The sequence below is a fragment of the Leopardus geoffroyi genome, chromosome E2, assembly GCF_018350155.1.
Source record: "Leopardus geoffroyi isolate Oge1 chromosome E2, O.geoffroyi_Oge1_pat1.0, whole genome shotgun sequence".
In the NCBI taxonomy this organism is placed as follows: domain Eukaryota; kingdom Metazoa; phylum Chordata; class Mammalia; order Carnivora; family Felidae; genus Leopardus; species Leopardus geoffroyi.
Window position 1 is genome coordinate 28,679,445 of NC_059335.1, and position 12,378 is coordinate 28,691,822.

The 12,378-nt window shown below is 54.4% G+C and overlaps 1 protein-coding gene across 6 annotated transcripts; it reads right to left on the reverse strand.

Annotated features, from left to right (window-relative positions):
• Window positions 1-1,727: 1,727 nt before the first annotated feature.
• Window positions 1,728-11,558, reverse strand: SNX20 (sorting nexin 20). Of its 6 annotated transcripts, none has more exons than XM_045442721.1 (5): window positions 11,433-11,558; window positions 7,439-7,578; window positions 6,574-6,654; window positions 5,864-6,015; window positions 1,728-3,792 (listed from the first exon to the last, which is right to left on the reverse strand). In XM_045442721.1, the coding sequence occupies exons 2-5, from the start codon at window positions 7,566-7,568 to the stop codon at window positions 3,124-3,126; spliced, it is 1,032 nt and encodes a 343-aa protein (XP_045298677.1). In that variant the 5' UTR covers window positions 7,569-7,578; window positions 11,433-11,558; the 3' UTR covers window positions 1,728-3,123. The 6 variants fall into 6 exon arrangements, with proteins under 6 accessions (XP_045298677.1, XP_045298678.1, XP_045298679.1 ...); XM_045442722.1 differs by having other exon boundaries at window positions 7,439-7,581; XM_045442723.1 differs by lacking the exon at window positions 6,574-6,654.
• Window positions 11,559-12,378: the final 820 nt, after the last annotated feature.

Sequence of the window (12,378 nt, forward strand, 5' to 3'; positions counted from 1 at the left end):
AAGCATCTGGAGAGCCCCTGAGCAGGTGCCCCTCCCCCACCAGCAGGTGGCATGGGAACTGGCCTTGCAGCTCCAGGACAGAGTTGCAGCCAAGGGGACATCCAGAGCCAAGGCCACGTGGACCAGAGCCTACTCTGACCTGAGCCTCCCGGCCGGCCGGCCGGCCCCCAGCCCAAGCCTCAAGACTGGCCCTGCGCCCCCACGTTCAGCTGGGTGACCCCCAAGGGCCTCTTCGAAGGGATCGTTCTCTCTGCCCTGCCCGCCAGACCATATGACTTTGATGTGGACACCCCAGGTCTGGTCCCGGAGCTATCCCTGTCTCACTGTGTGACCTTGAGTGAGTTTCTTCTCCAGGTTGTGTCCCACCTAGAAACAGAGGTGAGTGAAACGACCTTTAAGGGTCCTTAAGGATAAGAGGACCAGGGACATATCCCTGCCGTCTCTTCTCACCGCTCCCCTCTGAAGTAGGGCTCAGTGGGGAAGGCACAGGCCTGGGGTCGCACAGGCCTGAGTTTAATTTCCTGCTGTACCTGTCATTAGTGGTGGGACCTTGGGCAAGTCACTTCAGCTATGTGTCTGTGTCCTCATGTGTAAAATGGGATAAGAATATCTCCGGGGCAGAGCTGGACCGGCAGTGCTGAGGAAAGCCCTGGACACACAGTCGGGCTCCAGAAATGCTCTGGTTTTTAGCCCACAGGCAGCCATCAGAGATGCCATCTTCCCAGCCTGGCTTGGGGCCGGGTAAGACACCTGCTGCCTTCCCAAGCAGCCTGACCCCTGCGGATGGGAGGGAGGGGCTGCCGGATCAGGCTTCCGTGGGAATGAGCCCCCAGCCCACTCAGGCTTAGGGGCCGAGTGCCCAGAATGGGTTCCTGGGTGTGGGTGAGGCTGGCATGATGCTCCCACCGGGAGCTCCCTGAGTCCTGGGACTGTGTCCAGGGGGAAGACGGGTGGGGTTCATGGTCTTGTAAGTTCCTTCCACCCCATATAGGCTTTAGAAAAATTTGCAGGGCACCCGGGCGGCTCAGTCAGTGAAGGGTCTGACTTCAGCTCCGGTCACATGGTTTGTGGGTTCAAGCCCCACGTTGGGCTCTGTGCTGACAGCTCGGAGCCTGGAGCCTGCTTCGGATTCTGCGTCTCCCTCTCTCTCTGCCCCTCCCCCATTGTGCTCTGTCTCTCTCTGTCTCTCAAATATAAATAAAACGTTAAAAAAAATTTTTTTTTTATTTCTCCGTTTATACTACACACATATATATGTGATTTTGAGACACATTCTGCCCCCCATCCCACATTTCAGCACCTCTGGTCAATGGCACCTTATACTCTCTGTTGGCCTGACTCGATGTTGACTTCCCTCAGAGAGAACCTGCTTTCTGGGGTGTCGGGGACCTAGAGCACCTGCCTCTGAGGCCACTTCACGGTGACCTCTCTGCATGAAGTATTTTGGACCACACTGTATGTGTTCAGACCCTAACGCTCACGGTTCAAGTTCTAGGAGGAAGATTGCCACCCCCCACCTGGTGCCAAATTTGATTCTCGCATTTCCTGATCGTCCTTTCTCCCAAGCAGGTTTCTTACATTGGGAGCTAAGTCTTTGCTCTCCCAGCTTCTTGCTGGAAACTCCTATCACACTCCCCGTGTTGGCCATATTTTCCTTCTGAGTGAATATCTGGTGGACCTTATAGTTGATGGCATTTCCCATTGGACGAAATGACTCACGACATCAGTACGGTCTTCTTCATCATGACAAGTAGAGTCACGGCCCTTTGTATTGCCACTTAACACTAATTTCCCACACGCCCAGATTTTCAAGAAGCCCGGCATCTCCCATCCAAAGTGTCCTCCCTGCGTAAATTGAGGGACTTGAAGCTTTCTCTGTCCCCAGGTATCATCAGATGTTTCTAGCCTCGAGGCCAGAGCCTGATCGGGCCGCTACAGCTGCCGCCACGCGGTGTCGCGGTTGAACACATTCTGGTGCAGCTTGGCGGATGCCCGTCCACGGCCACGGTGATCCCCGTGCTGAGCCAGATCCTCGCACAGGCCAGGCTGGTGCCCCACATTACGGGTCCAAGTTACAGCCTCTTTATTTTGCTCTGATAAGTTCAAGCAGATGGTTTCGGTCTCCAGGGACTTCTAGCCACAAACACACATTGGCCCAAACCAGCCTGTACCATGAGCTTTGGGACCAGTGTCGAGCCTGTGTTATGGGTCCAGACTCCCCTCCACTCTGGGCTCTCGGTGTCCTTTCCTGAAAGCAGACTTCGGCCAAGGGCATCCCCATCCGGCACAGAGGTTCCAAGAACATTGTCCCTCAATGGGGAGGTGTTAAGCATTCAATCAGTGTCCTACCCAGAGGTCCCACTGTGTATCACCCCACCTCCCTTCAGGGCTGTGTCTACATAACTCAGGGAGCCTATTTGGGGGCCAGTTGCCCATAAATGAAAACCCAACCCGGCAATGAGTTGCGTAATCCTAACCAGAGAATTGTGGGCAACTTCCCTTCCTAAAAATGCCTCGTTTCACAGAATCTTATGACATGATTATGTTCTAGCCCAGTGTCCCTCCGCCCTTCAAAGGGTCCCATACGCCCCATCTTAGGGACAAAGTTGGCCTTGAGGAGCAGTGGATGAGCTTTTGTTTTGCCGAGTCAGGTTTACACGCTAAGAGGGAAGAGCTGGAATATTTAGGATAACGGTGGGGATATCTGCAGGCAAGGTCAAGGGAGAAGGAGCAGAGAGGAAAGAGAGGACAGCTGGAGAGAGCCGTCTGTACGAGATGGGTTAAGCTTTGTCCGTGGCGTGCAATGTCAACCTCCCCTCCATCTACCTGCAAACGCACCAGAAAGATGGCTCTCACTCTCTGGCATTTTGGCAGCTGGGCTCGTGGTTTTGAGATGAGGTGAACCTGGCATCGGAGGGACACAGGACTCGAGCGGAGGCCTCCAAGGATGCCCTGAGGGACCTCTGTTCAACAGAGATGGGGAAACGGAGGGCCAGAGGAAGGACTTGTCCAAGGTCACCCAGCAACCTAAGGTCCAACGTGGCTCTGCCCACTAAACGTGAACCCCAAACCTCCCACCGAGCAGCGGTGACCCCAAATCTCCAGCCCGCCTGCCAGAGGGGCTCAGTACAGATATTCCCGCACGGTGAGTTCCTTCAGGGTGAGGCCCCAGGGGGTGGGCTTCCGGAGCTGGCTCTCCTGCAGCCTTTTCTGCAGCGAAATGAAGTCTCTGCCCAGCGTGTAGGCCAGGCGGATCATGGCGTCCAGCAGGGGGGCGTAGTAGCGATGGCCCTCCCGGGCTTGCAGGCACTGGAGGGCCCTCTCACCCACCGCAAAGGCTTCAGCGGGGCGTTCAAGGTCACGGTGGCACACCAGCATGGCACAGAGGGCGGGGACCACCATTACGGGGCAGTGGGCCGTCAGCTTCTCCTGCAGGGGCACCACGCGCACCAGGATGTCCAGGGCCCTGGTGTACTGGCCGCCTCGCAGGCAGCCAAAGGCCTCCCGGAGCTCCGGCCGGGTTAGGAAATCGATGAACTCGCGGGACCTCCGCACACAGCGGATGGCGTAGAGCAGGCTCAGGTACTCCTTGAAGGCCAACTTGCGCTCGGAGATCATCTCCTCCGTGAAGTTGCCCATCAGATGCTTCTTGGGGAAGACGACATCCTCGATCTCTTCCCTGAACGTCTTGAGGAGGTTTTTCTGGAGCGTCTCAAAGTCTGAATAGCGCCGCTCCAGCACGGCTTTGTTGCTGTCAAAACTCCCTGTCTGGATGACGACGATTTGGTACATCTACGGCGCAAAGAGAGAGAGCGTTTGACTACCTCCGAACAGGAGGTTTTAACTGACAGAGTGAGCCCCGGCAAATAAAAAATAATGATGATCACAATTTCAAGCATACCCTGAAAATGGGTGATCGTTCTACGCAATTCTGTTTTGAATTGCCATCAGCATCTGCTGAGCTATAAAAGCGAATCATGACAAGAGTCAACCCGAGAATCACAAACACGGCAGCATGGAGGCGTCTCGTGGGACAAAGAGCACAGGAAACGGGGGGGGGGGACAGGGAGCCTGGGGGTGCTCCCCACCCATATCGTCAAAACCCGGCCCCAGGTTCCTAAACTGGGGAGCCTGGATTAGATCCACTTGAGAGGTGGTTTTAGGCGGTATGCTGGCGGTGATGTTATATGGTAAGAAAATTACTGCTTCTCAAGTCTCGTTCAGCTGGAGCATACTGATTAAGGGCACAGGCTGCCTGGGTTGCAAACCCAGCTCCACTGCGCTCTAGCTGTGTGGTCTTAGGTAGGTACTTGACCCTCTCTCTCCAAGCCTCAGTTTTCCCATGCATGAAACGAGGATAGTGGTAGCTCCTCCCTCGCTGGGTGAGGATGAAATGAGTTAATGCACTGCAGGGACGGGGGACTGTGTTCAACACGCGGTCAGTGCTCAGTGTCCCCGTTGTTATTATCCCAGTCCCAATTAAGGGGGCAAGGCAGGGAGAAGGGTTGAATATGGCTCCTACTTGGACACTAACGTAGCCCCCAACATGGGCTAAAACTCCATTTTATTTATTTATTTATTTATTTATTTATCTATTAAAAATTTTTTTTCTTAATGTTTATTCATTTTTTGACAGAGAGAGACAGAGTGAGGGTGGGGGTGGGGCAGAGAGAGAGGGAGACACAGAAGCCGAAGCAGGCTTCAGGCTCTGAGCCGTCAGCACAGAGCCTGATGCGGGTCTCAAACTCGTGAACTGTGAGATCATGACCTGAGCCAAAGTCGGACGCTTAACCAACTGAGCCACCCAGGCGCCCCCTATTCATCTAGTTTAATGTTTTATTTTATTTTTGAGAGAGAGAGACAGAGAGTGTGTGTGTGTGTGTGTGTGTGTGTGTGTAGGTGCAAGTGGGGGAGGGGCAGAAAGAGGGGGGCAGAGAATCCCAAGCAGGCTCTGTACTGACAGCAGTGAGCCTGATGTGGGAGTTGAACTCACCGACCTCGAGATCGTGACCCGAGCTCAAGTCGGACACTTAACCGACTGAGCCACCCGGGCGCCCCTAAAATTCCATTTTAACAAAACGAGCAACAACCCCTAACCCCAGAGCCTCCCGCCAGCCATGGCATGACCAGCTAGAATCTAATAATAGCACTTAGCTCTGCTTGTAGTTACTTTTATAATTATCTTTTCTTTATGCTATGTGATATTGGTTCCCCTTTGAAAGCTATTTAGTGGTTTAAAAAAAATTAAATTTATTTTAGAGAGAGAGAGAGAGAGCAAGCACAAGCAGAGAAGGGCAGAGAGAGACGGAGGGAGAGAATCCCAAGCAGGTTCCACACTCAGTGCAGAGCCCTACGGGGGGGGCTTGATCCCAGACCTCTGGATCATGATCTGAGCTGAAATCAAGAGCTGGGCCACCCAGGCGCCCCTTGTTTAGTGTTTTTAAAAAGTAATCTAATTTAAAGAAAATAGAGTAATTACGATGATGATATATCATTATTTTATAGGATATACAATTATTAATAATATGCCTAGTTATTAATAATAACATAAATGACGGGGGTGGGGAGCCAAGACTGGCGAAGACACACAGGTGGTTAGTTGTGGGCGGCACTGGGCCAGTTCCTCCTCAGGATCAGGAACCGTGACTCACACATCTACAGTTCTCACAGTTCTGAGCACAATGCTGAGCGCAAGATCTGGCTTTTTGCCCCCCCCCCCCCCCCCCCCTTAGAACCCTGTGAGTCAAAGTGCGAGGGCCCATTTCATCCTCGGGAGAGTTGAGGCCCCACCGACTTGCGCGGGGGCCGGGAAGGAGGTGGTGAAAGGCGGGCCGTCGCTGCCGGATCTCGGAGGTCCACTTACCACGAACTTGGAGACTTTTCTCTCCTCGATGCGGGCCGATGCGACCTCAAAGAGCAGCTTGACGCGCCTCCAGCCGCGCTTCTCCTTCCGCCAGTACTCCTGCAGCTCCCCGGTGGTCATGCTGGAGTTGGGGCTGGGGCCGCCGGGGGTGTCTGGAGGGACGGCACCCTTAAGCACTTGCACCGGCTCGGTGCACTGTGGGGAGATGGCTGGGTCTGTCTGGGGTGGGATGTCCGAATCCGGAAGAGCCCTGCGCATCCCCCTCCCCGGCCCCCCCTGCCCAGACTCCGGGCCCACCCCGGCTGCGTCCAGCCCGCCCCCCCCCCCCCACAGCCTGACACGGCACCCCTCTTCCTCCCCCCACCCGCACCGCCAGCTGGTGTCTCCGTTGTGAAACGCGGCACGTTTCCGTTGCACCATCCACTTCCCGCCTGCAGGTTGGCCACGGGCGCCCGAGGCCCATGCTCCTGACAAGCAGGGACGGTGGCTTGTTGGCTTCTGCACTCCCTCCAGCGCTGACGCCCGTGCGGTTGCCCGGGCCCCTGAGCTCACACTGGGCGACCAGCGGAGGGAGCGATTGAGGATGCCGGGCTCCAGGCTCAGCCCGGTGGGCCGCTCCAGACTCTTCCCTCTCTGGCTTCCCACATTCCGCGCCTTTGCTTGCACCTGCCACTCCTTCCGCCTGACAAGCAACCCTCCTGTTTGCCTACCTGCAAACCGAACAGTGTGTCTTCGACCTCCCTTGGGCGGTGAGCCCTTCTGAGGATCTTGGGAACGATGAGAATCCTTCCCTGCCGAGATGCACAGATCGCTGTGCATTTTATTTCAAGGGATATGGGGCTCCAGTGCCCTTCAAGACCCAGCCCAGATGTCACTTCAACTGTCCCCTTGCATCAGAGTAAAAGCCTCCCACCTTGTCCCTACAGCCTATTTTGGTGACATCTCAAATTATTTTTCACAGATCTGTTTCCCTACCACACTGGAGGGCTTGCGGTGCTTGATTCGCTCTTGTTTTCCCCAGGGCCCCGCACAGGGCCAAGGACAGAGCAGACGGTCCATAGGCGCATACTGAAGGAATGCACGAATGAGTAAATAAATTTGCTCCAGGACATGACACTAGAGCGGTGCTGGGCACTCACTGTTCCGGAATGTCCCACTGGCTTCTACTGGAAGCACCTAGGACTCTCACACTGAGGGCTTCCTTGAGCTAAAGTGGTATGTTCTGGAACTTTCCTTGGCTGATGAAGGATGGCACTGGTCCCCTCACCTCTTGGATGGGATGACTCTGAGATGTGTTCCATATGTCTTGCAGAGGACCCCCTCTGGGACTGAGCCCAGTTGCCTCCAGCAGTAATCTCTCCATCAACATCCTGTCCTGGCTTCCTGCCCTTCCAATTTACCGCTCCCCTGCTATGACTCCTGGAACCATCTCCCAGAAAGATGACTGACACCAAATTCTTGTGTCAACTTAGGAAAGCTGCCCCCTCTCCCGCGGCATCTGTTGAAGGGCCCACATTTGTATTTCAGATGTCTTCAGACCTCTATCTCTGATCAAGCCCCAAGCCTCAAGCTCACCTAAGTGTTCATCGGGTCCTGGACATGAGAGGCCTGGGCCAGTGGCTGCTGCTTCCTGCTCGGTCCCTGTCGCGCACTGGGTGATGGGTCCCATCCATCCAGGGCTTCCAGGGTGCTCAGGACTGGCCATGATTCCAAGGCTGCTAGGGAGACAAAGAGGGCAGTGAGTTCCCACTCGTGTTGGGGTTCCTAGTGGGCTCTGGGGTGCTACGATCTGTGGCATAGTCCCCACTGCCCACCCAGCTGTCCACCCAGCTGCCACATGCGAGGCCTGGGTCTGCCCCTTTGCTGAACTGATCGGTCCAAGCCCTCTCTTGTTGTCACGATGCTTCCATTATCGAGTTGCTCTGAATCTGATTTCAAGCAAAGTCAGGATTACTTGGGAGCAAGATGCTGTCTTGTCCGGAAGCACATCCCCATACTCCATTTTCTGTTCATTTGTAAATAGGATTGCAGCGTCCAAAGCAGGGATACTGGTATGTATCCCTCCCATCTCTCTCTCCCTCCGTCTCTAGACAGACACTTAGGACTTACGGAACACGCTTCGTATGCTCCTAACTTCTTCACATCCACTTATTTAACGCCCACAAAAATCTGTCGTGACTCCCAGTAACAGAAGAGGAAACTGAGGTTTAGCCCAAGGTTCTGCGGCTGGTGAGCGTACCCAACGAGCAAAGCTGAATGTTTTGTGACGTGCCAGGTCGAGTGCTCTGTACTCAACACCCACTCTCTCACTTAACTGATTCTGTGTGCAGAAGGAGTTTAAGCTGCATTTTCTGATAAAGGAACTGAGAGAGTTGCCTACGATCAAGGCTAGTATGTGGTGGGCAGGACCCAGATGCCTCTCCACCTTCTTCAGGGCGTGGGGGCGGGCAGACAGTGGGAGTGCTGGGGGCTAGTTTACGCAGTAAGATCTGTGACTCAGATCAGTGAACAAGATGACCTCGTGCCTGGACTTCTCTGTGCCTCAGTTTCCTATATAAATCGGGTATAAGAACAGAGCTTGGCTTCACGATGCTGGTGTGAGGGTTAAGTCAACAGCTCAGGGCTCCCCACATACCTGGCCCTGTATAATAGTCCCTGTTATTTATTATTATCATCATTTTAGAGTTTATTTATTTGAGAGAGAGAGCACACATGTGAGCAGGGGAGGGGCAGAGAGAGGGAGAGAGGGAATCCTAAGCAGGCTCCCCACGGTCCGTGCAGATGCGGGGCTCCAGCTCACAAACTGTGAGATCATGACCTGAGCCAAAACCAAGAGTCAGCCGCTCAACCACCTGAGCCATCCAGGTGCCCCTATTTTTTTAAAGATTAAAAAAAAATGTTTTTTAACATTTATTTATTTTTTTTTTTATTTTTATTTTTATTTAAAAAAATTTTTTTTTCAACGTTTATTTATTTTTGGGACAGAGAGAGAGCATGAACGGGGGAGGGGAAGAGAGAGAGGGAGACACAGAATCGGAAACAGGCTCCAGGCTCTGAGCCATCAGCCCAGAGCCCGACGCGGGGCTCGAACTCACGGACCGTGAGATCGTGACCTGGCTGAAGTCGGACGCTTAACCGACTGCGCCACCCAGGCGCCCCTAACATTTATTTATTTTTGAGAGACAGAGACAGAGCATGAGTGGAGGAGGGGCAGAGAGAGAGGGAACCACAATCCGAAGCAGGCTCCAGGCTCTGAGCTGTCAGCACAGACGGGGGGCCTGAACTCACGAACTGTGAGCCGAAGTCAGACGCTTAACTGAGCCACCCAGGTGCCCCTAAAGATTTTATTTTTAAGTAATCTCTACATCCAACATGGGGCTCGAACTCAGGACCCTGAGATCAAGAGACGCACGCTCTACCAACGGAGCCAGCCAGGCACCCAAGTCCCTGCTATGAATATCTGACACATGATAATACTTTGAAAAATATTTGGAAAGTCAATGACTCTAAATTGAAGTGTAAGTTGGAATAGAATTTAACATGTCTGAGACAAATTAGAAGAAAGAGGACTAAAACATTAGCTCAGATGGAGCGAGGAGCTGGGCCACCACTTTGGCACAGAGATCCAAAATCAGAAGGGTGCAAGTAACCTTACCTCCTTCTTCCCAAGATCTGAGGGAGCTGTAAGGGGCACACGGGGACGAGACTCTGGTCTGCGTTCCGGGCCCCGTGTCTGAATCCTCACGCTGATTATGGCCTAGAGAGGGGTGGGGTTACAGCTTTTTCCCCGCAAGTGGCCAGAGCCCATCCTGACTCCAGGGCTGAAGGCCTTCTGGAAAGGCCTGGCCTGGGGAGACCTGAGGTCATCTGGGGCCGGGGTGGGGGGCCCTCCTTCGGGGGGCAGCTCTTCTCCAGTTAGATGGAAGGAATTCTGGTCCATTCTCCAGGTGGCTCTGTGCAGTTGCCCAGTGAATGTCTCTCCAGGACCCTCTGTCCAACCTTACCTTATATGGTAGGAAACTGAGGCACAGAGCAAGGGCATGGCTTGAGCCTGCCAGAGCCTGCACACCTCATTTGCCTCTTCTCCCCTTAAGGAGACAGGCCTTCTATCATGACCAATTGTGGGTCTGGATGCAAATTGTTTAGTATCTCTAGGCCTCAGTTTCCCCACCTCAGAAGTGTGGCCACAAGCCCTGTCCTGCTGACAAGAACACCGATGGTGAAGGACGGACTCTCTATATTCTGGCAGGTGCCGGGGCAAGGTGGTGAGTGGTCTCCATGTTTTCTTAGTGGACTCTGGGTCCACCCTGGGAAGCCCAGTGTTTCCTGTGGGCGCTCCTACGTACCTGCCTCAGTTAGCTCCTCTGTAAAGTGGGTGATGGCAAGCCTCAATGGCTCCAGCCCTTCCAGCCCTGCTGTCTTGATCAGGCAGCTGGCACCAGGTCAAAAGCAGGGCACGATTTGCCCAGAGACCCTGTGAGAGCCCAGAAATAATGGCCTTGGCTGAACACGTCCATGAAGACCCGGAAAAGCTGAGCATGAACCCAGGGCTTTGAATAAAAATCAAATTCAGCAAGCAAAGCCAGTTCCCTTATGTTTTCTCTTATAGGGTTGGCTGGGAGTCACTATGAGAGGAGTGAGAAGGAGAAAGTCAGGCATTGGTGCATGTGCAAGGAGTCTTGGACAGCTTCCCGGTCCTCTCCAGGCCTCAGTTTCCTCATCTGTGAAATGGGGAAAGCAGCCTGTCACTCCCAAAGCTCTGTGGGGACAACCATGCATGGGGTTCTCTGGGGGCTTCTCTCCCATCCCCATCCCCTGTCTAGCAAAGATTTCTCGATTTTATAAGAAAACCCTGCAAAAGCTGGTGCCGGTGGCTTGGGGTCCTGTGCTTGGCTGAGGGGGTGCAGAACAGCTTCCAAGCCCCCGCCCCGTCCAGCTGTGTGTGCAGCCATTCTCCTGCATCCCTCCCAGGCCCTGAGTACCACTCCTCCCTCCGAGGGCTGCCCCGTCCTATCCAGGCCTTCTTCTGCTGGCTACAGTGGGCCACCTTCAGAGCCCGTGCTGCCTCCCTGAGTTGCTGCAGAGGACTTTCCATCGGACTGAGGCTCCAATACAGCAGGGTAAAGCCCGACCCAGGGGACAGAAGGTCCTGGACGTTGGGTGGGCACACTCACATTTGGCAATCTCCCAGGGGGACGGGTCGGGGTCCGGGGAGCCTGTAACAGCAGGTTTCCTGGTTCTTCCCATCAGAGAGTCCCTTCCGGCAGGCTTGGGGGTAGGCCCTGGCTTCTGCATTTTGCCCCAGTCCCCAAGGTCGCCTGGCACCACTTTCTGTGTGGTGACTTATTCTCCAGGCTCAAGACGGGCTGTAGAGGTACCTCAAAAGAATGGGGGTGGTGGAGGGTTGGGGATCTGCTTCCTGTTCTACCCCAATGAGCTAAGGGGAGCCCCACATGTAGAGGCTCTGCCCCACACTGCCCCCAGCAGGTACTGGGGGAGGCCCATAGGAGGAGGGGGCTCAGGCCACAGGAGGGCAGAGCCCCACCGAGGTGGGGGATCAAGCACTGACCTGAGGCCTCTGGTTCCTGTGTGGGTCCAGGGGGGGCCAGGAGGAGTGTCACATGGTCCCCTTCAGCTCTCCTCTGTTCTAGGCTCTAGCGAGGCCGCTGCATCTGAGTTCCCCCTTAGAAAACAGGAAATAGGCTGTGTGACCTACTCCTGGTCGTCCCAGCCCATTGGCTGATGACAGATAGTATATTGAACCCTGCTGACAGGCAGCCCCGCAGGGAAGGGGCGAGCAGGACAAGGCGAGGCAGGGCCAGCCCTGAGGGATCTACTTCTGAGGGATCTAGCTGGGCCTCACACAGCCTTGCAGCGGGCTGGGCGGTCCCTCAGAGCCCCAGATAATCTCTGGCATTCAAGCAGCACTTCCCAATTAACATTCCTTATTCTAGCCTATGAGCCAGGCCTGGTGGGGGCCACTGTGCCCCATTAACAGATGGGGAAAGTGAGGCTTGGCGCACAGAGCTGGTGGGATGCAGGGCCAATGCCTGACATGAAAGGGAAATGGGGTAAACTCACAGTTCCGTCTGGGGCCTTCCTCCGGGCAAAGCTGCATCCGACACTCCCGACAGAAAGTACGGGGGAAGGCAGACCTGTGGCTGTGATGTGATTCATGGCCACTAGCACTTGTGGCCTCCAGGGCAAGCGACGGGGACAAAACCAAGAGAATAGAGCCTCACCAGTCCCCAAGGAGGCCACCACGTGTCTCTTCCCAGCTATGATCCCCTCCTTCCCCATTAGAAATCGTCACACTCCTAATTCTGAGGAGGGTCACTTCTTTGCTTTTCTTTGCAAATTTAGCACCTATGAATAGACCCCAAAACAATAGAGCTTCATTTTACCTACTTTGGAATTTTATGTAAATCGAGCCATGCACACGCGCGGTTTGTCTGCTTTGGTGTTTTGCTTCCTTTATTCAACATTTCTGTGGATCGCAGTCATCAATTTGTGTG